The 26,925-nt window shown below is 41.3% G+C and overlaps 1 protein-coding gene across 3 annotated transcripts in view; it reads right to left on the bottom strand.

Moving 5' to 3' along the window:
• The window catches only part of PTPRR (protein tyrosine phosphatase receptor type R), a 230,162-nt gene that overhangs the window by 99,919 nt on the left and 103,318 nt on the right, over window positions 1-26,925 (bottom strand). For 2 of the 3 annotated variants that reach the window (XM_084794134.1, XM_084794136.1), the window contains one exon: window positions 278-391. In XM_084794134.1, coding sequence (XP_084650260.1) covers window positions 278-391 — 114 coding nt within the window. Of the gene's footprint in view, window positions 1-277; window positions 392-16,360; window positions 16,492-26,925 lie in introns of those variants that run through there. The other variant, XM_084794135.1, reaches the window with a different exon arrangement.

Genomic DNA, 26,925 nt, shown 5'->3' with positions numbered 1-26,925 from the left:
CAGGGGAGCTAATATTGAACTCTGACGAGGTGGATAAGCTGCTTTCTGTAAAGGGCCAAAGGGTAAACTCCTTAGGCTGCATGGGTCAATCTGTTTGCTCTAACAACTTAGCACTGCCACTGTTAGGGTAAGCACACGTGAACAAGTGGGGTTGGCTTGCTTCAGTAGAAAGGAATTTACAAAAACAGGTAATATGGCTCATTTGGCTTATCAACCACAGCACTTTGATGATGAAAAATCAGCTTGGGTTCCGAGAGCATGAAAGATATCATCTTACAACGAGACGGTTGATGTGCACTTGCTGGGGTAAGAGTCCCAAGGCTGCGGCTACTCCTTGGCGGAAGATCCGAAGCAATGTTATGTTCAGCTTGTTTGTATCCATTTGCAGTGTCTGGAAAACAAAGGTTAAAAAAAAAAAACCAAGCTAAAGTGAATATTGAGCTTCTGATAGCCGGTTCATCACTAGTAACTGGTCACAACAGTTTGGGGCTGTTTGTAAGTTCGCACTCTGGATGCTAATTTTGATACATATAAAATCATAGACATCTTATGTGAAATTTTCGGTATTAGTTAATAGATGGCACATTACATAATAAAGCAATTTGTCTAGTTATTTAAAAAACATACACACACAAAATGATCATTTTAAAAAGAATTCCATTGCAATGAGACTTAATCTGCTTTGCCCTTCGTTTGGTGTCTGTGGCCACGCCCACTTCAGCTCTCTATGCTGAAGGAGATATTTAACTTATGTCCACACACCGTCATGGAGAAGGATGCAATGTAAGTTCCACAGGCTTGAGCCAGCTGTTTCTCTGTATAGTGATATGCCTCGCGAGTGCCAGGCAAACAAACGAGGTGCAGTGTTTACTTCCTCTGGTAGAGACGCCAGTGCTACTAATGACTCCATCTAAGGTAAACAACGCTCATTCAGCACTTGGAAAAACAGTCCTAACAAGTCTAAACAGTAAAATGTTCCAGAATCGCAAATAAAATTGTGATAGCAGTAATACAGCGTAGGCAAGGAGTGCTAGTACTGTACTTAAACCAGGGGGTGGTTTACTGTGCATTCAAATGTGGATTGAGAGATCGGACAGTCGGCACAGCAGATAAAAGCATCTCCTGCCTTCCCAGAGGACCTGAGTTCAATTCCCAGGGCCCATATCAGCAGCTCACAAACTGCCTATAACTCTATAACTCTAAGTCCAGCTCCAAGGGACCCCACATTCTTTTCTGGCTTTCATGGGCACCTATACAAAAGTGAGTGAGAGAGAGAGAGAGACAGACAGAGAGAGAGAGACAGAGAGAGGGAGGAAGGGAGGGAGGGAGGGAGGGGGAGAGAGAGAGAGAGAGAGAGAGAGAGAGACAGAGAGAGAGACAGAGAGAGAGAGAGAGAGAGGGAGGAAGGGAGGGAGGGAGGGAGGGAGAGAGAGAGAGAGAGAGAGAGAGAGAGAGAGAGACAGAGAGAGAGACAGAGAGAGGGAGGAAGGGAGGGAGGGAGGGAGGGAGAGAGAGAGAGAGAGAGAGAGAGAGAGAGAGAGAATCGTAAAACCTGCCTCAAAGTAACTCAAGATAGATACTTGTAAGAAAGGGAATCTAAATCTTAGGCACTTTGTGTATTCCTTTCTTTTTCTTTTCTTTTCTTTCTTTACACTGAGGCAGGGTTTCTCTGTGCAGCTCTGGCTGTCCTGGACTCGCTTTGTAGAGCAGGATGGCCTCGAGCTCACAGAGAGTGCTGGGATTACAGGTGTGCACCACCACGCCCTGCTGGCTGGCTACTGTGTGTATTCTTTATGGCTGAGTTCACGGTTTTGTCCTGAGTAGGGCTGTGTCTAACTGACTGCTGGACGGCTCTTCTCATTTGTCGGATAGAGAGAGATTGCTTCACCTCCCTAATCTATAGTTGTGTAAGGGCTCTTACGCCGGGGCTCTCTCATCTTACTTTAAGAAGAGAGTGATAGAATAATATTGCTTTGAAAACTTGCAGACCTGTTAGGGAATAATATGCTACCTGGATGCAAACTTTGTGGAAGATAAATGATTGGAAATGGCCAAATGTCCAAGGTGACAGGAAGCAGCATTAACAGTTTGCGAACATAAGACAGGTACAGTGGCTCCCAACCAAAATGGTGGGCTCACCTAGGTTTTTAGACTGCATTTCGACCTTGGGGTATTTCAATGCCTTCACAAGGGTGGTCCACTCTATCTTGTTATGGAGGTGAGCAAACTGAGAACCAAAGCAGGGTAGAGAGGCTGAGAGATTCTGCCCGACACCCTGACAACAGGCATCCACCTGCTTCTGGGGACGGGACAAGAACAGTTTCATCAGAAACGGGCTGACAAGCTGTATCAACACCGTAGGCAACATGTTCAAAACTATTTCTTCATTTATGTTCATTTTACCTGGATAAAATGACAGAACTATGTGGTCCTGGGGCTGCAGAGATAAATGCTTCAACCTAAGTATCGTTAGAGTCACGTCCCCTGGTGCTCCTCCAGAGGAGAATGAACTATACATCTTGTTGATTGTTTTGTTCCGGGCACTTTGTTGTATTCCCTGCCCTGTCACTCTAGTCTTTGCTTGTGGTATCACATGGTTGTCTTCTGTGTCTCCTTCCCTCTGTGGGTAGCTGTGTCCCAATTTCCTCTTTCTATAGAGGCTGAACACCCTGAATCAAGAAGCCTTCCTAGTCTAGTATGACTTTAATGAATTGCACTTGTCATGACCCTACATTTTTTCTTTATTAAATATATTTTATTAATTTATTCATATTACATCTCAATTGTTTTCCCATCCCTTGTCTCTTCCCATTCCTCCCTCCCTCCCACTTTCCCCTTACTCCCCTCTCCTATGACTGTGACTGAGGGGGACTTCCTCCCCCTGTATATACTCACAGGGTATCAAGTTTCTTCTTGGTAGCCTGCTATCCTTCCTCTGAGTGCCACCAGGCCTCCCAATCAAGGGGATGTGGTCAAATATGGGGCACCAGAATTCGTGTGAAAGTCAGTCCCCGCTCTCCACTCAATGGTGGAGAATGCATGACCCTACTTATAAATAAACCCGCGTTCCTTTTACTAGGGGGTTCAACTCCAACAAAAGAATCTCTAGGAGACAAAATTAAACTCCAAATAAGGACAAAGTCAGACTTCTTAGGGAAAAAATGCCAGATTTTAGCCAGGGAATTAACTAAGAACCTCAGTAGTTTTTGCATGTTTCTCAGGCTTTCGGTCAATACAGGCTGTAGGCTTGGCTGAGTCCTGGGTGTTCACCCCTGAGAGGAGCTTTCTGTGGATGGCCAGATGGGGCTGTTCATAGGCCATGTCTATTTAAAGATGCTGTGCAATCTTGATCTCATTCTAGGCAAAGGTAATGCCAAAGCCTGGGCAAGCCGTAAAGAGAGGAACACAGACACAAGTTGAAAAGGGATTTTTCCCTTGAGGATTCACTTCCCACTTGTCACAACAGTTTGTGTTGTGGACTTGTGGTTTGTGTCTTCTGTCTTAATAGAATGCAGTTCTCTTCTTTCAGAAAGCAATTCTTTATAGCATAAAAGAGAGATGGCTCATCCTATTGGGACTCTAGGTGAGAGAAGTATGGGAGAATGGGGAAATAGAAGGATCCAGAGGGTCCTAGAATCTTACAAGAAGAACATCATGATGGGCGGATCTGAGCCCAGAGGGGTCCTGCTCAAACTACTGCATCAACCAAGGACAATACAATAGTAAACATTGAACCCCTACTCTGATCTACCCAATGGACAGGACATTCTCCACAGTTGTGTGGAGAGCAGGGACTGACTCTGACATGAACTCTGGTGCCCCATATTTGACCACTTCCCCTTGGTGGGGAGGCCTGGTGGCAGTCAGAGAAGGGATAATCAGGCTACCAAGATGAGGCTTGATAGGCTGTGACCATATAATGGGGGAGGGGGTCCCGGTCACAGACCTTGGGGAGGGAAATAGGGTGAAAGCGGGGGTGGGGGGTGGGGGGGTAGGAACAGGAGGATACAAGGATTGGGATAACAATTGAGATATAATCTGAATAAATTAATTAAATGATAATAAAAAAAGAAAAAAAAAAGAGAGAGATGGCTCATCAGTTAAGAGCTAATACTGCTTTGCAGAGGACCCAAGCTTGGCTCCTAGCACCCAAACCAGGCACTTTACAGTCACCTGTAACTCAACATTCAGAGGACTGGACGCACTCTCTGGCCTCAGTGTGCACTTCACTTTCGTGCATATATCCTCACACAGATATACACATGCACACATAATTTTAAGAGCTGAAATATTTAGAAATCATCTAAGGATGCATAAGTGTTTGTATCTCATTTGCTGTGCTTTTCTATAGCTTAAAGCTGTTTCCCGTAGGTAAATAAGAACTTAATATAGAAAGTTAAACTTGAGATAAATCTTCAAGGACCTGTAGAATTTAGATAACAGTGATGGTTTTCAGTTTGTAGTTAGTTTACAGTCTTAAGCACAATTCCTTTATCTACTTACTAAAACCCAGTCCTTCAAAGCGCTTTACAACAGAGACTTCTCTTCGCTCCTAAAGTCTGCCACGCGCACACCGCCTTCTGCACTGCCACCGTCTACACTGCCGGCATATGGAAGCTGTTGCTAGGTTTCAGGGACCATATCACAGCTGGGCTGTTGTACTTCTGCCTCTCAGCTGGCATCCCTGAAACACTGGTGAGGAGCCACTGAGGTCTGGCTTGCCCACAGTGTTTGTCAGGCAGGTGGAGTAGGCAGGCACAGTCTCTGGTCCCTGAAGGCAGGATTTGGAGTTGCAAGCAGCCCTGGGAACCGAGAGACGAGGGGGTTGTGTAAACCCTTGAGAGCTCAGTTCCCAGGGCCGTGATTAGCAGAGGCTTGTAACTGTGGAAACAGTATTACGGTCTCAAATGGGAAGTGAAATAGGAACTCGAGATTAAAATCACTCAACAAGACAACTTTGTAAGATGGTAAAAGCTGTGCTTTTGAACCAGAGATTTGAATACCCAGCTAAAGTGAACAAATGTGCAGAGGTAATCCGTGGAAATTGGAATCCTCTGGCTCATCGAAGCAAACATTTGAATAATTTGCCTTGGATCTCTGCTTGACAGGGGAAGGCTTGGCTTGATTCCACAGAGCATGCATGAACTTCAGACTATTGCCCTACAAAATAAGTGATGCTAAAATGTAGATTAAACAGATATATTATTAAATATAACACACACACACACACACACACACACACACACACACACACACACACACACATGCTCCTAATACGTGCCAGGAAGAATGTGTGTGCAAATTTGCAAACCAGAAAGTATTCTTAATCAAATGACAATTTTATTTTGAACAGAGTAGGTAGGAGTGGGACTTCCCGCAGTTATTGGATATTTGCCTCTTACATCTTTGTGAGTAGGTGATGGAAGCGTATAGCCCCTACCCTACATGCTGTTGCATGCAGCTCCACTGAGATAAAACAGGAACTTCCAAGGCTATAATGAGGCTAGAGCTTAGCTTTAAAGTTACCATAAAATAGCATAAGGTATATTTTATCCTGGACTCTAAGCCCACTTGATCATTTTTATGATTAAAGATTTCCATTTCAAGGAGAAACAGAACTTCTAAATGGGAGTATTAAGGCATTTAACAGCACCCAGTCTTTCTAGCAGTGACCATGTGCATGAGTGTGGATCTGAAGTGTCCCCTTCAAAGGCTACATACTAATGACACAAAGACTTGGTCCTCAGGTTATGGTGTCTGTTCCTTAATGGGAGAAAGTCAGAGCACTGCTGGGGTGGGTGCCCTTGGAGGAAGTACCCAAGCGCTAGCCTAGCACCTTTCCCTTTCTTTGCATACTGTCTCCACCATGTATTGAATAATTCACTGTTCTATGCCCTGTCCATAAAATACACCACTTGCCACAGGCCTCTAGTCAGCACGCTGGTTCACAATGGACTGAACTTGCAAAAATTGATTATCTATAGTATATGTTATAGTAACAGAAGCTGACATACTACATGAGGAAAACCGTATACCTACAGTGATAATTGTAACCACATGAACATAAAGACTTAAATGTAATGAAAACAGAAAGATTCCAATTCCTACGTTTATTGGGAACCTCTTATTCAGAGATTATGGAGTCAACTTTCCATTAATGTACTACCCCATAAAAAAAAAAGAGCATTGGCGTGTGTGTGTGTGTGTGTGTGTGTGTGTGTGTGTGTGTGTGTATGTGATGTATATGTACACAAGTTTGCAGGTGTGCTCACCCATGTGGGTTCATCCAGAGATTGTTTTCTGGATGTCTTGATCAACCACTTATCCATCTGATTTTCTGAGAGAAGGTATCTCACTGAACCCGGAAGTCTGTTTTGACTAGACCGGCTGGCCAGTGACCCTCCCCAGGATCTGTTTCTCCCTCAGTTCTGGAGTTCCAGACAAGTGCTATCCATGCCTAGCTTTTTCAGATGGGTGCTGGCTGTCTGAGCTCAGATCCTCACACCTGCCCAGCAAACACTTTATCCCCTGAGCTGTCTCTCCATCCTCCAAACAGCACTCCGGAAGAAGATTTCCTTTGGAACCAGGGGTGGCAGCACACACCTGTCGCCCCAACACCTGGGAGGCTAAGATAAAAATGACTGAGTTTGAGGTCAACCTTGGTAATATAGTGAGTTTTAGGTCAGCCCGGAACACAGGGAGACCTTGGCTCTCTTCTTGTTCTCTTCTTGTCTGGTCACCAGACTGCCCACTGAACTGCTTAAGGCCTATGGGCATTAGTGATAATTGGACTGACAGAATTGATTATAGTGCTGCACGTAGAGTCAACTGACTATGAATGGCTCTCGGCTGTTTATTTTTTTATTTTTTATTTTTATTTTTTTATTTTTTGGTTTTTTTCGAGACAGGGTTTCTCTGTGTAACCTTGGCTGTCCTGGACTCACTTTGTAGTAGACCAGGCTGGCCTCGAACTCACAGCAATCCACCTGCCTCTGCCTCCCGAGTGCTGGGATTAAAGGCGTGCGCCACCACTGCCCAGCTATAGTCAATATTTCTATGCTTCTCAGTTGCGCTTCTTTCTGCATAGATGTCCCACCTGCCCTCTAATTCAACATTACCAAACGCAACCACTTTTTCCTCTCCCTACACACAACGGACTTTTCCTCTCTCTCTCCATGTTTTATACAGTGAAGTATTACATTTGGTAGCCATGTTGACTTCTTTCTTATTCTTCACCATTATGACAGCAAATTGGTAATGTCTACTCTACTGTCTATTGCTGGGTATTATCATTTCTCTCTGTTCTCCTTTGTTAACCTCCCCTAAATGACCAACACATTTTATCTTCAGCTATGTTTTAATCATCTTAGTTTAGAGTCCCATCATGGCTACCTGGACTATTTGAGTAGAGAGCTAGTGGGTTACCAGTCTTCCATGATCTTTAATTATTTTTCAATATTTTAACATTTATCATTGTTGTGTGTGTGTGTGTGTGTGTGCACCCAATCATGCCATGTAAGAGTGTGGAGGGGAGAAGAAAACTTAGCAGGAATCGGTCCTTTCTTCTTACCATTTATGTGTTTCAGGGAATTCAACTCAAGTCGTCAGGCTTGGTGGCAAGTGGCCTTACCCATTGAACCTTCTTATTGGGATTATCTAATTAATTTTTCATATGAACACTGTAAAAATATGTATGTATACACACAGATATATATTGCTAGTCCAATCAAGAATTTGATACAATTTGGCAATTATAGACAAAATACTTAGAGGATCTCTCCATTTTTAAATGAGCAGTCAGAACTCTTCAGTTAACTAAACTTGAGTGTCTTAACCTCACAAGCCTATCTAGTAAAACATTATACTGTATACACTGTAGCCATGCCTGAAGTATGTGAACATGCTACTCTCTTTCCCCATGGTGTCAATTCATGTGTGCGTAGCTGGCAACGTGAGATTCTCTCTCCTTGGAGTCTCAGCTCCTTTCATAGAAGGACACCACGGTTCCAAGGCTCTTCATTCGGATGTGTGCCTCTTGATCAGTTGGGTTTCAGTATATGTCATTTTCAAGTGAGTCCCAGGAGCAGTATATTTTTGGAGGCATTATGTCTTTAAGAGTATGTTTATGATGCTTTTAATAACAAATGACTTCTTGGCTGGATATTAGATTCTTGATTCAATCTCTATTTTTATTTTTTTGTCTTTGAAACCTGCTGCTATTATCCGAATGCCTTCTGGCAATGAACGTTACTGCAAAAAAAATTATCCTGACCTGAGGCTAGCCTTCCTGCAGATAACTTGCTTTTTCTGACTGTAATCTCAGAGGATTATCTCTGAAGTGAAGAAAAACTTCCCCACAGTATTTTCTTGGTCTGGTAGTTCCTAGCACAGAATGCCTTTGAAATGTATAGACTCTAAGCTGTATTTTTAAAATATTATTTTGTATTGCTACATTTGAAAGGTCTGCGTCTAAATATTTTAGCTCCCCTTCAGATACCAATTGAGCCATTATATATTATATTTCTTTCTAGCCACACTATTTTATATGTTCTCCTTGCTAGGCACCTGCACACTTCTATTCAGTTGACATTTTTCCCATCCTGCTTTCTCTGCCTTTTCCACTCCTTTGGTTTATAATGTATTTTCAACGTATCTAATGTGCTTTTATTAACTTTTAAACTTTAATCATTTTTATTTATTGAGAATTTCATTTTGCATATGATGAAACATCGTCATATCTGTCCCCAATATCTCCCCTCCAACTCCTGCCATATGTCTCCAACATGCCTCTCCCAACTTAATCACTCACTAAGTCCAGTTCCTGCTGCCCACATGTGCATGGTGTGGGGTCATCCACTGGAGAGTAGCAACCTCATCAGTGGCCCACTGAACGACACTTCAAGGGTAGGAGGGCCTGGGCTTCTACACGGGGTATGGGTTCTTTCAACTGTCTAAACAGGGAATGGTGCATGCGAACTTCCCTTTAAGACCTCATTGTCTTTCCCGTATGTTCTAAAATACTTCCCCTCTCAAAGGGTTTAGCTTCTCTTCCTCTCTCAAAATCTTCTAGAGGCTTTCTATCATAGTTAGAATTACATTCACTGTGTGGTCTCTGGGGCCCTACCTTATCTGCCACCTGTTAACTCTGGTCCTCTAATAGTCCCCGTTCCAGTCACTCCGTCCTTACAGGTAGACCCTCAGCCAGCTACGACCATTTGGACCATATGGGCTTGACTATAACTTGCTGGCTGCTTATGGAGTTTTCCAACCTTAGTGTATGGTGACTCCTTCTGGTCTTTCCTCCCTCTGTTTAGATTTCACCTCCTCAAAGATGCCTTTCCAACATGGCCGGTCTCTGCCACATTGTTGCATTTCCTGATGGTATTTGTCACTAACTGACATTCCTGGTTTGCTAATTTTCATTCTCTCCACAGAGCTCTAGTGTGCGGAAACTTGTCCTTTTGATTCTCTGCCATCTCCCCCGTGACCTCGCACATAGTGGGTACTGAAGACATCGTTGTGTTGTGATAGGAACTACCATACTCAACACTGTGCTGTCACTAGGTGGAACAGTGTGACTTACATGGTAGGGTTAGGCAGGGTGATGGGAACCAGGGCTCTGCTCTGGGAAATATTGATTTTGAATAATTTATTTTACTTATAATGTTGTCCTGATACTTTGACTATTATATATTTAAGAACTAAACAAAAAGGCCCCAGAGTTAATCCTTTTTTTCTATTTTTAAATTAAAAATTATTTTTTCATATCATATTTTCTGATTATGTTTTCTCCTCTCTCCCCTTCTCCCAGATCCTTCCCGCTCCAAATCCTCCCCCTCCTCTCTCTTTCTTTCTCTCTGTCTGTGTCTGTCTCTCTGTGTCTGTCTCTTTCTCTGTCTGTCTGTCTCTGTCTGTCTGTCTGTCTGTCTGTCTGTCTGTCTGTCTCTCATTAGAAAATAAGTAGGCATCTAAAATATAACAATAAAATAAGATAAAAATAAATACACCTGCCAGGCGCGGTGGTGCACGTCTTTACTCCCAGCACTCGGGAGGCAGAGGCAGGTGGATCGCTGTGAGCTTGAGGCCAGTCTGGTCTACAAAGTGAGTTCAGGACAGCCAAGGCTACACAGAGAAACTCTGTCTCAAAAAACTAATAAATAAATAAATAAATAAATAAATAAATAAATAAATAAATAGACCTAACTTTATCACTTTTTGGATTGTCTCCTATTATGTAACTAATATAAAATTTCCAAGTTCTGTGTTATATTGATTGCAAAACTCACAGTTAGACAATGTTAATGTCCTTTTTGTGTAACTAATTTAAGAATTTAAAATTTTTACTTGTTATTATACAAGTTAAATAGGTTTATGATAAATACAGAAAATACAATAAATTAGAGCAGATTCATAATTGATTGGCCCCCTCACTCTGAGACAAGCTTATGGTGTTCTTAGTACTGGCTTTTCCCCCTGATGTATAGGTTATGTCCCACAATGTACCTATGCATATGTGAGTATATTACATATATATCACTTAAATATTATCGACTTTGAGGTGATGCTGTAACTATTGAATTTCTGCAGCTTCCTCTTTCTCCTGACTTTAGAAGAAAGCTTAGCTCCTCAATCTGATGTTTTGTTCTGTGAGGTAAGACGAATACAGTTACATTCTTGGGTATTTGTTTTCTTTTATTCTCCTTAGGGGAGGGTGTGTGACCTGTGTAACTGGTGCAGGTTCAGTAAGGCAGTGGGACATGCATAGCTCTGTGATTTTCTTCAGTGTTCTGACTGCCAATAAGAGCATTTCTCTAGTCCACTCTCTGCAAATGATACAGCACATTTTAAAGGCTCTTTCCAGAGCCACTTGTGACAGGTGAGTGCATCTTTCTAAGAAGATAGAGTCACAGAAGAATACCCTCATCGCACCCCTCAGCCATGCCTCCAGCATTCTACTAGAAAGAATATGGGTGTTTTGATCTCATAAGCCCACATCCCCCATCTGTTAGACAGTGGGGGATGGAGATGTCATCTCTCGGACTACAGAAATGTGGGCAGTGCACGACAGACTCACCCATCACTTCTCATTGTTCCAAAAGAAAAGGCCAATCCAAACCAAACCCCAAGAGGCCCTGTAAGTGTTCTTGTTAGCTGGCATTGGGTTCAGCACAGGAGTAAACTGAGGCAAAAAGTCTGAAGGAAATCAGAGAGTACGGGGAAAAGGGAGTCAGGGGTAGAGTTTCCAAAAGGGGTTTGTCATTACACCACAGGCATTCGTGAGGAAAAACATGGACCACGGAAAGGCTACAGGATTTCTTGATTAGGAAAGAATTGTGAGTTTCTGGCAGTGATTCTCAAATGTGTTTTTTGAGCCATTGGGAGCCATATGAGCACTTTATGCACAAATTGCATATATTTCTGATACTAGATACGCATTTAATCCATTTTGATATATTAATGCATTTTGAATAAGATATATGTTCTGGTCAGTTTTTGTTTGTTTGTTTGTTTGTTTGTCAACATGACACAAACTAGAGTCATGTGGGAAGAGGAACTTCAACTGACCTGTACTCAAGCCTGTAGAGCATCTTATTGATTAATGCTAGCTGTTGGAGGGCCTAGCCTACTGTGAGTGGTGGCACCCTTAAGCAGGTGGTATAAGAAAGCAGGCTGAGCAAGCCATAGGCAGCAAGGCAGTAAGCAGCACCCCTCTGCCTTTGCTACTTAGTCAACACAGTTTGTGATGGAGGCACCAGTTACTTAGCAGTGAGTGAGAAGACATATTTATAGTCCTTGTTTGTTAAAGGAAAGATTTGGGCCAAGGACAGCATTCAGGAGTCTATTGACTTCTGTGTTCACACGCTTAGAAGCTTCTGTCCAGTTTTCATTGGCTATAAAGATAATTTAACAAAATCATTATGTTTGCATGTTTAGAAGATGAAGGTAAGTGGGAAAATACCGAATAAGTTTTCTGCATCAACAAATTATAGCTATGAGCTCAGGATCATGAGAAAGACTTGGGTTCAAACTAGGGTGGAAAATCTCTGTTGAATCCTCAACTCTCCAAGAACCTTCTGTTTCTTTGCCTATCAAATGGGGGTTATAAGCACATTCTTTGTTATGAGACTTAGGAAATCATGAGGAACACAGAAAAATTTAGATAGAAAAACAGGTAGAACTGGTCTGTGAAAGGTCTACAGTAAACTTAGCCTTACAATGTGAATTTTTGTATACTAATGCTGAAAACAATTTCCTTATTGGGCTACTTATCTGCATATTCAGAACAAAGAGAAATGGAACGTAGTGACTTAAAGTTTATTTACTAGGACAATTAATAGTATCAGGGTAGGAAGTGGCCTGAGTGCACTGGCAGTTGTTTATGTTGACAGATTTCTACATCTGGTGAGGACTTTTAGCCAAAAGTCAATCAGGCAATCAGAGAAAAGGAAAACACAATATTCAACTTATTTCATTTTGCCAAGTGAAAGTTGTTTGTTTTATATTTGAGGTCAGAATGTCAGGCTTTAAGAAGGGTCTCTGACTTCCGAACCTCTGCCTCCCTTTACTCTCCATCAAATTCAGACCTAAATGCAGTGCACAGAGATCCTTTATAGGCATTGAATTATATTTATATTCATCTCGATTCTTTTCTACCACTACAAGTTAAATGCCAATAAAAAGCAGCCAAATTTAGCAACTTAGGCTTAGAGTCCCTTAGCTGATTCGTTTGAAAAACCTTTTATAACCTACTTTCCTCTTTATTTCATTAATCTATCTCCTCTATTCCAATTTTACCTCTTAATTAGTGCCCTATTTTACCTCCTCTATTCTTGGGAAAAGCCTTCCGCTGTTGCCTTCAATTCCTTACACCTATCAGTTAGAACTTTTGAAGTCACTTTTCTGAATTCTTTAACTTTTCTATAACTGGAATAGGCTCCGTCATCATAATAAATTATTTTTTTAAAAAATCACGAAATGATGACAACCTTGATCTTCTGAGAACTTATTCACTGGAGGAGGAAAAAGCTTACATAAATTGTAGAATGTATACTGTATACTTTTAAGATACTTCCATTCTTGTGCTTTGTGATTTTGCATTTATTTAAACTTGTAAAGCACTAAACACACACACACACACACACACACACACACACACACACACACACACACACTTGAAGACAATAGAGGGTCAATACAAACCTCTTTAAATTAGAAGAAAAGCTATGATGTAACCATGGTTTTTATCCTGGACACACTAGGCAGATGTAACAGCAACTTACTTTCTTCAACAGACTTTTCAAGTCTCATTAGTATGTGTTCCAACCAACAGAAGTTTCTCCCTGATAATCTTTCCTCTTCTGTCTTGCATTTTCACCTATTGTTATTCCCTGTGCTCTCTTCCAACCTTCCTTGTGTCATTCTTTCCCTTGTCATTTCTTACTCTGGGGCGGAAGATAGCAGCCAGAGTTTGGGCTGAAGGTGGCTCAAGTGGGGTCCAGGCAGAAAAACGATGCTCTGGTTAACATTGTTGGAAAAACAAGGTCAGACAGTTTCAGGTTTCTACCATGAGCCCCATCAAGATAATAAAATTTGATGGGTGTGGTGGCTGGAACGTAGCTTTAATCTCAACAGAAAAGGATCTCTGTGAGTTCAAGGTTAGCCTGGTCTACATAACAAGTTCTAGGCCAGCCATGGCCACATAGTGAGACTATCTCAATGAATCAACAAACAACAAAACCGCTAATAACAATAAAAACAAAAGGACAAAACAAGAAGCAAACTAACAAACAAAAGCTAACAAAACTATCACTTTCTTTGAGTGCTTCACTCAAAGAGCACATTTAAAAGGACCGAGAAGACATCCCAGCAATTGTCCGAATACTTAAGACTCACTTGCAAATGGTGTCTAGAATTGCTTAGAAATAGGTGTCCACAGGAAAACTCATAAACCTTAAATACCCCAGAGAACTTGCTCTCTAGTTATAAATGGAGGTTGTTTTAAGTCACCAGATATATAGATACCATATTAAAATGAAGAACTTATTAATTTATCCTGGCCACTGGTGCTTTATTTGCTATGAGTGAAAGAGTCAAATGGTCCCCCCCTTCTCTTTTATGTTCTAATATTCAAACAAGAGGGGTATGTTATTTCCAGACTTGTGAGTGATCACATATAAGAGTTTGAGCTGTGAAGGGGCGGGAGACCGCACAAGCTCTGAAACACCATCTGAGTGGTTTGCAATGTAACCCTGCATCGGTGGATGGCACGCATTTCTTTTCTTTTGATTGCCACCATGGAGGAGTTTGTGTTTCACGTCAGTGGCTGTAATAGAATTCTGCCTTCCCTCCTCTGGTGAGCTGCACAAGTCTCCGAGAAACACGATGAAAATGAACTGTGGTTTACTGGCATGTGTTTTTGAGACGCAACTAAAAAGGCTGTGGTTGAATGTCCTTGGTAATCTTGCTTATTTTTCTGTCACAGTGGGCATTACCAATTTTCTGCCTAAGTTAAAGTGAATAAAGACAGCGTGTGGAATAAGTTTTAGTGTGCCCATGGTCCTTTCATCTGAGAAGAGATGGCAGCATAATAATAACCATATAATTTCCCTGCAATGTGTTATTTCTCTGATTAGTGCTTTCAAATCCACCTCATTTCCAGAAAAGCAAGATTCGGAATGCTTGCTGCCTGCAACAAAGATTCTGAACACTGCACCAGTCTTGTCTTTGTACTTTGTAATCCTTACAGTGAGACTTTTTCATTCCTTTCAGTAGGATTGAGGCTGTGATGTGTTTATTAGGATTGCTCTATCTGTGATTTAATTATTAAAATGCCCCATAGAAGTAAATGAATGAGTTGATCAGAAAAACAAAGAGGCTATGTATAGCTTAGTCTTCCTTATTGCAGCTAAATATAGAAACAGTTAATTTTATACAGTACTATTCAGATCAATTAGTAACCGAGTGATTTGTGAGGACCACTTAAAAGACAGATTGAAAATTTTGGAAGCTGTAGGGAAAAGTATTTTGGTATAAGGAGCTAAAAAGCCACATCCACTTTGAAACTTTACCATCTAGTAAGTTAAAGTTTTAAACAATATATAATCATTAAAAACTTCCTTTTTTCTCTTCATCCTAAAGTCTGGCTGCTAAACCTTAAATGCTACTTTGAAAATGTGGCCCTCTTTTGACATTATTATCTACTTATGCTTCATATTAGAGCTGCACTCAAATGAAAAAAAACATTCTGGCAGCCCTGTAGTTTGTGGGAAATGGAGTTTGATTTCTCAAGTCAAATGATTTATCTGGGCTGTCCTGATGGTTGTTCTCTGGGATATTGAGTCAGACAGGAAGTTAATCCAATTTTATTAGGAGGATGGATGGAAACACCAGCTACATTGTTTTTGACATTGCTATTTATCCTTAAGGGCCATGGATAAAATAGAAATTGCCCATAACTTTGTACCAATAATAGAAACACTAATACTATTTTAAACGTTCAAACTAAATTTCCATTTTTTTTAATCTCTGCATGTTCAGACCCTGTACATAGTGCCAAGAACACAGTGGGAATTCAATAAACGTATTTTGAAATAAATTTCTGTGTAAACATTTTGTGAGAGTCTCCTTAGAGCATTACTTTCTGTGCATATTAACTAATGAATTCATAAATAATTCTTAATCAGGGCTAAAATTATTGTGAGAGCTATTCAGATTAAAGGCCAGGGTTCTTGGTTCACCAAAGGAAACAGGGAATCTGCCGTTCCCCGCAGGGAAGCCGGCCAGGGGCATCTCATATCAAAACCTTTCATTCATCAGTCTCTTTATTGGCTCACAGCAGAAGATACTGACTGGCATTTTAGTGAAGTCTGCAAAGGTGGGGACCCCAGATGCCCTCACTGTAAAAATGTCTAGGTTTTCTGGCTGAGCTCACTGTAAACCTTCTTCCATTCTCTGGTTACCACAGATGAGGTCAACACCCCACCCCCACCAGCCCCCAAAGTTAGTGCAGGAAATACACTGAACCAAACAGAGAAAATGTCTGCTTCACTTACTATCTTTTATGAAACTTTTGGGTTCCGTCCAAATGGATGCATTTGTAATTCCACCCGTTTGGCGTGGTTGTTAATTTTGCAGACGCTTTCGACGATGGTGAGCTGTTACTGTAAAGACACTCTCAATAACTGCCTAGTGAGTTTACACTTTGGACTTAAGAGGCTAAATCTGCTTCTCCAAGAATCAAAAGGCTTCTTCGCTGACTCATTCCAAAGGCCACTAACAGAAATCCCACGTTCACGCTCCCGACCTCACTGCATCACCCAGACCACCCTCTCGCCCTGTCCCGCGGGGTTGATTCTCTTACCGGCTTGGAGACTGACCGAGTGTTGCGATACATGCGACTTCCATTTGTTCTTCTTGCTATTCTGTCACCACCACGGCAAGTTGCACTAATCAGAAAGCCTGGGAGCTGAGCCCTTGTTTAGCCACCTGCAGCTAACCGGCTGCTACTATTTCTAGAGACACTGCTGAGCCCAGGTCTACAGCCACAGCCTGTGCTGTCCCGGGAGACGCCCCAGGCGCTTGCTGTTTCAACACTTCGGTAGCATTGAAATTCATGTGGTTTGTTCTTTTTTTTTTTTCCTCTCTCATAATAATTATCAAACTTTTAAAATGAGAATTTTACGAACTGTGGACAAGGTATGTTACGTGAGGAAAAATTTTCTTTTTGACTTTAAAAGAAAGTAAGATATTTTCAGAAAAAAAAATAATTTTTTTTAACGTTCTACTATTTTCATGAATAATTTTCCTTTTTGGAAACAGAGGTCTCACAGCTATCTAATTTTAACTTTCTTTATGATTTAAGAAATAGAGATTAATATTCAAATATGTGTTGAAGAGGAAATTAAAGTGGCTGATAACAGGCCCAAGTAATGAGTTGGAGATTCAAATATACACTGGTCTGATTCAAAAACTAATTTTTCTCCTACCATCCCATTTGCATTTAATACATGTAAACAACTGTTTGTTATAATTATTCCTATTAGAGTATTTAGCTTGAAAACAAATAAGATAGAGCAAAGGAAAGGCAAACATTTGACTATACAGTGCTAACCTCATTTTCTTAGAGTGAAGGGAGCTGAAACACTTTTGAGAATCCCACAGACTGTGACATCAAGATACATGGCATAACTCTAGTAAGAATTCAATAAAGCTTAATTATTTATACATTACTGGTAGCAAGGTAAATTAATTTTTTAAGAGTACCAGAGCACTCCCAATAGTCTTAAAAATTGTTCATGATCTTTGATCCCATAATGGCCCATCTGAAAATGTATCTTAATGAAATGCTTCAGTGAATAAGTATTAAACACTAAGATTTTTCTTGGCTAAATTTTGTTTAAAAATCAGAGGAAATTTTAATGAACATCAATAGCCATAGGATAGATAATTTGTGTCTCAGTCACTTGATCTTTGTGCCTTTAGGCTTGAGTGAGGTGGGACAATCGGCTAGGGGGGGTCATCTAGTACTTAGGCTCTCTCGGTGACTGGCCCGCCATGCACACCACTGAGCAGGCTACTCCTCCACAGGAAACGTGACAGGCACAAATTGAGGGAAGAAATGCAGGCCTTTATCATATATTTTTGAACTTTTTACCATGTACCTGCAGTTGAGGAATTGGTGAGGACCTTTCCTCCCCTTTATGGTCATAGTCAGTCTTTCTCTCTCTCTCTCTCTCTCTCTCTCTCTCTCTCTCTCTCTCTCTCTCTCTCTCTCTCTCTCCTTTAAATAAAATACTTTATTCACTTTACATCCCAATTTGTAGCCCTCTCCCTGTCTCCTCGGGACCTACCCTCCCTCCTCCACCCCTCCCCCTCCTCAGAAATGGGGAGGCCCCTCATCCTCTCCCCTATCATTTGACCTCAGCCTATCAGATCTCGCCTGGACTGCCTGCATCCTCTTCCTCTGTGGCCTGGCAAGGCCACCTGCCAGGGGGAAGTGAGCTTCCAGTGGGCACTAGAGTCTAAGCACCAGTCAGCACTTTGGCTGCCAGGAAATCGAATGTGAGTTGCTGCCTCCGGGGTGCAGTCCTCAGTCCTCACCCTGTTGGGGCACCAGCAGCTCGGCATGCTGCCTCGCACAGGGTTCCTTCCTTCTCCAGACAGTCTCTCCATACTAGGCTCCGGGACCTCACGCTCCCCGGGTGGCTTCTCCTTGGCCACTCCTTTTCAGGTTTCCAGGTCTTCTTTTATTCTCTCCCCCTATTCCCCAATCCCTTATATCCCGGAAAGTCCTGGTACTCAAGTCAAATCCTCAATCTCTTTTCCCTTCTCCAAACCACAGTCTCCAACTAACCAGAAATTCTCCTCAAGAACTCAAGCTTGTCCGTCCAGTGGAGGGACGGCATACCCGTTTACATGCCAGCCCTGATCTTTCACACAGAGTGGATCTTTGCTCTTTTCTTTTTCTAACTGGCACCTTTATACTTTCAATGCTTAAATAAAAAATAAAATAAAACAAACAAAAAAACAAAACAAAAAAGCAGTATCATTCATTCTTTTTTTTTTCCTCTGTGTGTGCCCTACTCTTGGTAACAGAAGTCCTTTTTTCCTACGAATACGGCAAAATTGCTCCCAACAACACTCACCACTAGCTCCTTACACCACTTACACCATGATGGATCACAGCAGCAGGATTCTAACTGGTCCCCCGGCTGCCAGCTTCCTTTTGCCTCTGCACAAAGCCAGAGTGATTCACACACACACACACACACACACACACACACACACACACACACACACACACTAAATCATGTCAGTACTATCTTAAAACCCTCTGAGGAGCATCCCAACTTGTTCAGAGTGAGATTCGAACCCAACGTGGCCTTATTTGAGCGCTGCCTTAGCAGCCCCATGCCTCCGTCCTTGCCACTTCCCTTTTTAACTCCAGCATTTTTTCTTTCTTTTCATGTGCATATGTGTGTGGTATGAGAGCATGTGTGTGCGCATGTGTACATAGGGTAGGGGTGCACGTGTGTTGAGTGCATGTTTGTGCGTGTGCACGTGGAGGTCAGAGGTAGATCTATGAAAACTTTAAATTTTTATCAGTTCATTTATTTTGAAGGCAGAGGGGAAAAATCACAGGATTCATTGCCATCAGGAGAATCATCCCCCCCCCCCCATCTTAAACACAGTGTCAAAACACCTTATTTGATATAGATTCTGTATAGACTTTGATTTTTAATACTCCTAGGTGTCAGAGATTCTGAGGAGATTAAGTATTAAGTAACACATTTACAAGGGCATTTTAATGATTTCTTCATGTTCAAAATGTATTTTGTATATTTTTAATAACAGATAATTGGTCTTTTTTTTCTTTTGAGCCTGCCCCACCACTGTCAAATATAACAGAAGTGAGTGTGTACAAATCTCATCAGAGTAGCCAATACATTTAGGGTAATTTATAATTTTCCTAGCCTTGTAAGCAAACATTGGTCATATAACCATGAAGTAGACCTTACCAAGTGCCAGTTAGCACTTTGCCCTTAAGGTGAAATAGATGTGCTATCTATAAATCTGTGTTTTGATTTAAAATAATCAGTAATTTTATCAGTGCTAAAAATAACCCTGGAAACTAAGGGAAAGTGCAGGCATAGATAAACGAATTAGATGCCTTCCATGTATCTGAAAATGAATTAGTAAGGTAGAAAACAGATTACTTTCTATTTGAGCCTTATCATTAAGGGATCACAATAGATATCAAATAAACCTAAAAACCAAATTAAGTAGATGCCACATAGGCTATGCTGTCGCATTAATGTTTGAGTAAGAAAAGTGAAGGTATATGATTTGGACCATAAGACCACATTAGGGACCAAGCAACAACTAACCAAGGGGCATGAATAAGCCACACCACTCCCTAATTTCTCTCGCCCACTCTGCACTCCTCCAGCCTTTCTGCGTCTTCGGCTTATATTGTTTTCCTTGGTTTGGAATGGATGTCTACTGGAGTCACTCAGCAAGTGTTTCATGAGCTTCCAGTGTGCGCCTTGCACTGTATTCTCCCTGGATGTACGGTTGGGAAGGCTTGGCCTCTCAGTCCCACGAGAGATGCAGCTCTTATTCTTAGCAAGGGCAAACCCCACCATTTATTCTCCCAGCCTGTGTTCTGTTCTCAAGAACTTTCTTTTGCTTGTTTTCTGCATCTTTGCTTCCTCCACCACTAATGGGTTATTCCTGCCAGTGTATGAACATTTGTGAGCTCTCTTGAAGATAAAACCATACGGTCTGCCTCTCTACTTAGCTGTTATTCCTTTACTTTGTGGAGAAAACAAAAATGTTTGTTTCTGAGAACCATTCAGACAAAACATCCCCAAGCGAGTCATCCTTAGCTTGGACCTTACCGTTATCTGTCTTTCCCTCACCACTCATCTGACAGTGTCCCAAGAGTGAAAAGGTACCAGTCCTGTTGAGATCACTAGTGGCCTTCGTAGAGTCACGTGTGCCCGACATCTGCCGGCTCCTGACTTTCTCAGCAGCAGCCTGACAGAATGGGCTGCTCCTCCCTCCTGGAAACCTTGTTCTTTTAGCTTCCACATCACTCTATGATCTTGCTTTTCCTCAACTTCCTGTTAAACATTCATCTGTGTATAAGTTACCCTCAAATATGAGGCACCAGAGTATGTGTGAAAGTCATACCCTACTCTCCACTCAACTGTGGAGAATGTCCTGTCCATTGGCTAGATTTGGGTAGGGGTTTGCAGTTTACTGCACGTATTGTCCTTGGCTGGTGCCATAGTTTGAGCAGGACCCCTGGGCCCTGATCTGCCTATCATAAGGGGAGACCTGCTGGCACTCAGAGGAAGGATAGCAGGCTACCAAGAAGAGACTTGATACCCTATGAACATATACAGGGGGAGGAGGTCCCCCTCAGTCACAGTCATAGGGGAAGGGATTAGGGGAAAATGGGAGGGAGGGAAGAATGGGAGGATACAAGGGATGGGATAACCATTGAGATGTAATAAGAATAAATTAATAAAATAAAATTAAAAAAATATAAGTTACTCTAATCATGCAATCTGAAGGAGAGCCCTTCTGACCTCACTTTCTTAGGATTCAGTACACATCTTTTACACACCTTACCTCAACGTCTAATAATATGTCTGTGTATGTGTATGTGTGATATTAAAGTCACATTGCCTTGCTTGCTCCTGTATCTATTGCTTCTCCTGATTCGTGGGTACTCAAAATCTTTTGAGTTTGTCAATCCCCATGAGAAAGTCAGTCCTCACAGACAAAGCCACTGCAGAAGCTTTACTCCTACTGTCCATCAGTACCAATGATCATCTTTTCAGTCCCTGTGATTTTCAAGAGTTTTTATTCTGAGAGGTTTGGCCTCACATTCATTGAGTAAGCACTATACCGCCGTGCTGTATCTCCAGCCATCTTTTTAATGTCTTCCTTCCTTCCTTTTAAAAAATATTTATTTATTCTTGCTCAAAATCTTTTTGGCAGACAAATGGGTAGAATAAAAACAGAAAATAATAAGGAATGGAAATTAGCAAAAAAAAAAAAACAAAAACAAAAAACACAAACAAACAAAAAAACCCTCAAAATGAAAGAGATAAGAAAGAGCAGTGTTGGGGATTCCAGTTCGGGAATAAGGGGCCTCATGAGCAATTAATCCCTTGATAAGAGGAAAGGAAGTCTAAGGTCCACCTTCCTGCCTGACTAGACTTGTACACATTAACCTTTATCTTCAAGGGAAAGCCCAATGACTTAATAGAGCAAACAAACCATTTAGCCATATAGGAAATGGAACTGTGTGTTAAAAGCATGTATATATGCCTCACATAAATGCTATACATATTTATTTTAAATAAAACGCACCCAATTCCTGATGTATGATAGACCATGTGATATTTTATAGTCAGGTGTGCACGTTGTTCTCAATTCCCCACAAGTGGGAGATTTCAAATGAAGTCCGAGAATCACAAGGTTATTTCCCCTGAAGTAGACTGAACTTCACCAAGACAATGTCACAAAGAGATCGGTAACTACAAGAGAAGCTTAATTTGATAAAAATCATATAGATATATGTATCCATACAATATGGAATATGCTGTATTATAAGACTTTCGTTAAGTAACAGAAATCCTACTCCTTCCCAGAAATGATGTCAGAAAATGTTCTTGATGATGAGAAAATGAACACTCCAAATGTTTAACGCATCATTTGTCTCAAAGAGAAGGTGGATGTTGTTTAAGCCCTGTCCAAACCACGCTTGGTAAATGTATGGAACCCTAAATAATTCAAGCCACAGAGCTTTGTCACACAGTAAGGCCAGTCACAGGGCAAAACCTTCCGGAACAGCAATGCAATCCCATTTCTCCGTCATCTCTTTTAATCAGAAGCTCAGCAGACACATCATGACAGGCAGTGCAAAAGCAGCTGATGGTCCCAGGGATGAAATTAAAATGCATGCTGGCCTGCGGGGTTCTGTTCTCTCTGATGTCCAGCCTGTCGATCTACCTGGAGGTGCGGCACATGCCTGGAAACATGATGCCCGCGTTGACTGTGCTGCTGGACAACACTAATCAGGCGTATACGTTGATTTTGATGTTCTGCTCAAGCAAAACACTGAAAATATCCAACACAAAGGGCAGCAGCAGTAAAACACACAAGGCCCGTGAGCCAACCATACTCGTCCCTTTAGACTTATCCAACCCATCTTCTCCTCTGGCGTTGAGACATGTGGCTCTCTTCTCTGTGCTGAGGGCGACAATATGGATGTGGAATTTCCTGAGTGCTTACAGAGTAAGAAACAGTAGAGAGACAGAGCCAGGTGCTGCACTAGGCCAGTGACTAAAACAGGAAAAGAAGAACTGAGGAGAAACCGGGCACACAAGGCTCTGCATGATGAATCACAATGAGCCAACACTTTGGCTGCATGTGTTATGTCCTGCTTATGCTCAACACACTGACTATTTCATCTTTAAAACCAGCATGCTGCGTGTGGTGGTGTACACTTGTAACTACGGCACTCAGAGGCCAAGGCAGGAGGATCTCATCTGAGGCTTCCTTGAGCTAGGTAGGGAGATCCTCCATCTAAACAAAGCAAACAACAAAACAACCCTAAGAAGCGGGTACAGTTATTATCATTGACTAATGAGCCAACAGTCTCAAGAGTATTAACAACTTCCCTAAGGCCATGTGTCTACTAGCCCAAGTACATTTTTCTCTCCCTTGGCACACATAAATGAGATTTATTAAAACATTGAAGATACACTTAAATTCACATTAATAATAATTTTAAAAAGAACCATGAAATATTAGAGCAAGAGTTAGATGAAAATATAATAGTAACAAATTATATAATCAAATCAATAGGTTTTAAACCTAAATCTTCTACAAATTACACAAGCTGGGTACTGACGTCATCTTTCTGGAATCAATTTTCTTAGGCCTGAGTGTATGAAGATAGATGCCACAGTATAGAAACTCACTGCCATGTGTCAACCTGGCTGCACCACAGGGTACCCGGATATTTAGTTGAGCATTGTTCTGGGTGTGTCTCTGAGGGTAGTTCTGGATAAGGCTGGCAGCTGAAGAAGAAACTTCAGTTGGGTATTGCTCTCAGTGTAGGTGGGCTTCCACCAAACTCTGAAAAGTAAGAGATTCACTCCCTCTGGTTATCTTTGAGTCAGCCCTTCAGAGCTGGACTCAGATAGACTTTACTATATATATATTACTCATATTGGAAGTGTTCCATTGAGTCTCCTGCATCTGTATCTTGAAGACAGAAGGTCTTGGAATTCTCTCCTTGTATCATGTGACTAGCAAATCTCATTATTTGTGGCCATCCCCATTTTTTATTTGTTTTGTTTCTCTAAGGAATCCAGGTGAGTCTGTCCATCTAATGATACCAGTGAATGAAATTCAATTGGATTCCTTCTCTTACACCTTCTTCATACTGGTAGGAAACTTTTGGTTTAATCCTTAAGGTCTGAGGCAAAGGCACATGGTGTGCAGTTGCAGCAGCACAGGCTGTGGCTACCAAGGAGATTATTTCTTGGGAACCTTTGTCAATTTGTCTTTAGTTCACATTGCTGCAGAGTGTGCTTGTGCAGCCTAAAGCACCCTCACACGTGATTTGGCTCTTAACAGCAAAGAAAGGACATTAGGTTACACAGAGTTCACACTCAAGTGAAACAAATGATAATATTAAAAAGAATTATCTAATTATACAGAACACAGCTTAAGGCTGTTGTCTGTGCAAACACAAAATCTTGAGTTAAACAACTTTATGAAGGAGCTGTATTTTCACAGCTGTCCTTTCATGATTCATAAAATACTATCCGATTTACCCTATTACACAGTGCTGATTATATTGAGGAGCGTAGTATAGAAGTCAACTTTTGAGAAAAAAAAAAGAAAAAGAAAGAAAGAAATTAGCTATATAGTGTATGGCAGTTAAAGCGGTTTTGAATATTACTGGTAATAATTAGATAATGAATTTCTTGTGTAATTCTTAAAATTATATTAAAAGATTTTTTTTACCTGTATTGTTTATTTATGTGGGAGGACACATGCACCTGTGGAGGGCAGGGGGCATTTGTGGAGGTTGGTTTTCTGCTCTTACCATGCAGGTTCTGAGAACTGCATTCAAGTCCTCAGGCTTGCAGGCCTGCATTTTGACTCACTGAGACATTGTCCCATCCATGTTGTATTGCTAAAAATTATGTGAGACACTGATTAAATACACAAAGAACAAGAACACGAATAATGCACTTGGAGTACGGAGCCTTGAGGCTTGTGATGAGATGCATGGACCACTTATCACTGGAGGGTTTTGTGTAGTTCCTTTGCTTTGTTACAGATGGACATGAAGCAAAAGGAAACATGTTTCCTCGGGGGAACAGGATGAGCCCAAGCAGAAATCAAATACGTCAGCCTCAGGAAAGCAATGCTGCACTCAGGTTTATGGCCCATCAGAACTCAGTGCAGTTCTTTCATCCTGGGTATGATTAGGTCATTTCTGCATATTTGATGAGGAAATAGAATAGGTTTTTATTCTGAGGAACCTCATGCTTGTCTATCTTTCTGACAGCAACTAAGGTGTGTGTGTGTGTGTGTGTGTGTGTGTGTGTGTGTGTGTGTGTGTGTGTAAAATACAAATCTAGGTCTTTAACTTGTACCATTCTCCCTACATGAGGCTGTTTAGTTGTCTATGCTGTTTCAGCATCTGAAGACCCCCAAAGCTAGCTAATTAAGCAATAAACTCACATACCCATTTGGAGAAACACTATACAAGTAGCCATATGGCTCACTGAAATTCAAGAAAGTTAGTTCAAGGCCAGACAGAAGTTAATGATATAAATGAGGTTAGTGCCAGCCTGCTGTCTGGCTTCTGGCATCCACCTCAGCACCCAGGGTCTTCACATCCAAAGAGCAGCAGCCAGAGCGAATGCACGAACAGACTGCAAGACACTAATCTTAGCAGTGCTATTTGTAAAAACTCAAATTTCATGATTAATGTTAGAAAAAACCATTTTTTTTCAGATTGTGCATTGTCAAAATTTGAAAAGCAAGGTACAATGAAAACAATTTTTAATGTTCATTTTTACTGCATGATAGTAGTTAATATTTTCTGTATCTCTCCCTGGGCTCATTCCATCATACATAAATAAGATTTTATATTTTTACAGATACAGGCTATGTGCACTATGATGTCATCTCTTTGTTTTCACTTCACAGAGGCTGGCATTTTCTAAATGTAAAACTATAGTTCTATTTGATCACCTTGTAACTACTTCAAAATCTACTTAATTAAACCTTATCGACAGACACTCACGTTGTTTCCACTTTATCCCCGCAGTGTTCTTTGTGCACGCCTTTATTTTCTTAGAAGTTATGAAATCACAATTCCTGAGTTAAACTCTATGATTTTTGAAGGACTTTTGTTAATTTTGCCTTCACTCCAGCAGTTTAGTGGTATGGTACTTCCTGCCCTGATTTTTTTTTTCTCCTTTTCTCTCTCTTTCTTCTTTTTGGTGCTAAAGAGTCAACAGAGGGCCTGTTTCACCCTCATCACTGATCTACTCCTGGGCCCTGGCTGCATCTCAATGGGGCCAATGACTTTCTGTGTTTGAGAGAAGCCTGGATCTGCTACCATCCTTCGCCAGTGGTTGCTTTTCTTTCTGAAGTCATGAACTACTAAAATCAATTAATTTAGACATGCATTCGCTTTCAGACAGCAAGCAGGTAATACTGGAAGTTACACATATGAGAGAGGGTTTCCTTACTTAAGACAATTGTCCAGATTTGATGAGCAAGGCCAATTAATCTGAGACACTTGCTTAAAGCATCTACATGGGTGTCTCGTTTCATCCTCACAATGCAATACTATGACTGTTAAGCTTTTCACTGAGTAGATGAGGAATTGAGGTGCACTGTTTCAAGTTACGTATCTTGTAAGTTGAGATTTGAACTGTGACAGCTTGACCTAGTGACTGAGCTCTTAACCACCAGGCTACCATTTAAAAATATACACAAATAGTTTTAATATCACGATTAAGTTGGCATGCATGGAATATAATCGCGCCAAAGCAGAACTTCCGTATATGGCGAGGCAGAGATTCTGAAGTGCTAACGTGGTCCCTCCTATGAGGTAAAATACCACAAGGGACCCCCTTCAAGAGGGAAGAGAGGCATTAAAGCTATAGCTATGGCCTTCTTAGACCTGGTTGGTGCCATATCCACGTATGATGGGCGGGGCACATCCGATCAGTTGCCATCTGAGTGTAGTTCAGAACATCAGTTATCGCGATCATCTGAAATGAAATCATCCTGCAACTGGGGCTGAGTCATTGTTTCTGATGTATGAATCCAGAGTAGGAATTTGGATCTGTCCTACCTCATCTGTTCCAA

Source organism: Acomys minous (genome assembly GCF_964271855.1).
Source record: "Acomys minous genome assembly, chromosome: 9".
Lineage (NCBI taxonomy): Eukaryota > Metazoa > Chordata > Mammalia > Rodentia > Muridae > Acomys > Acomys minous.
Note: the sequence above shows the minus strand (reverse complement) of the source record. Positions and strands in the feature narration are given on the sequence as shown.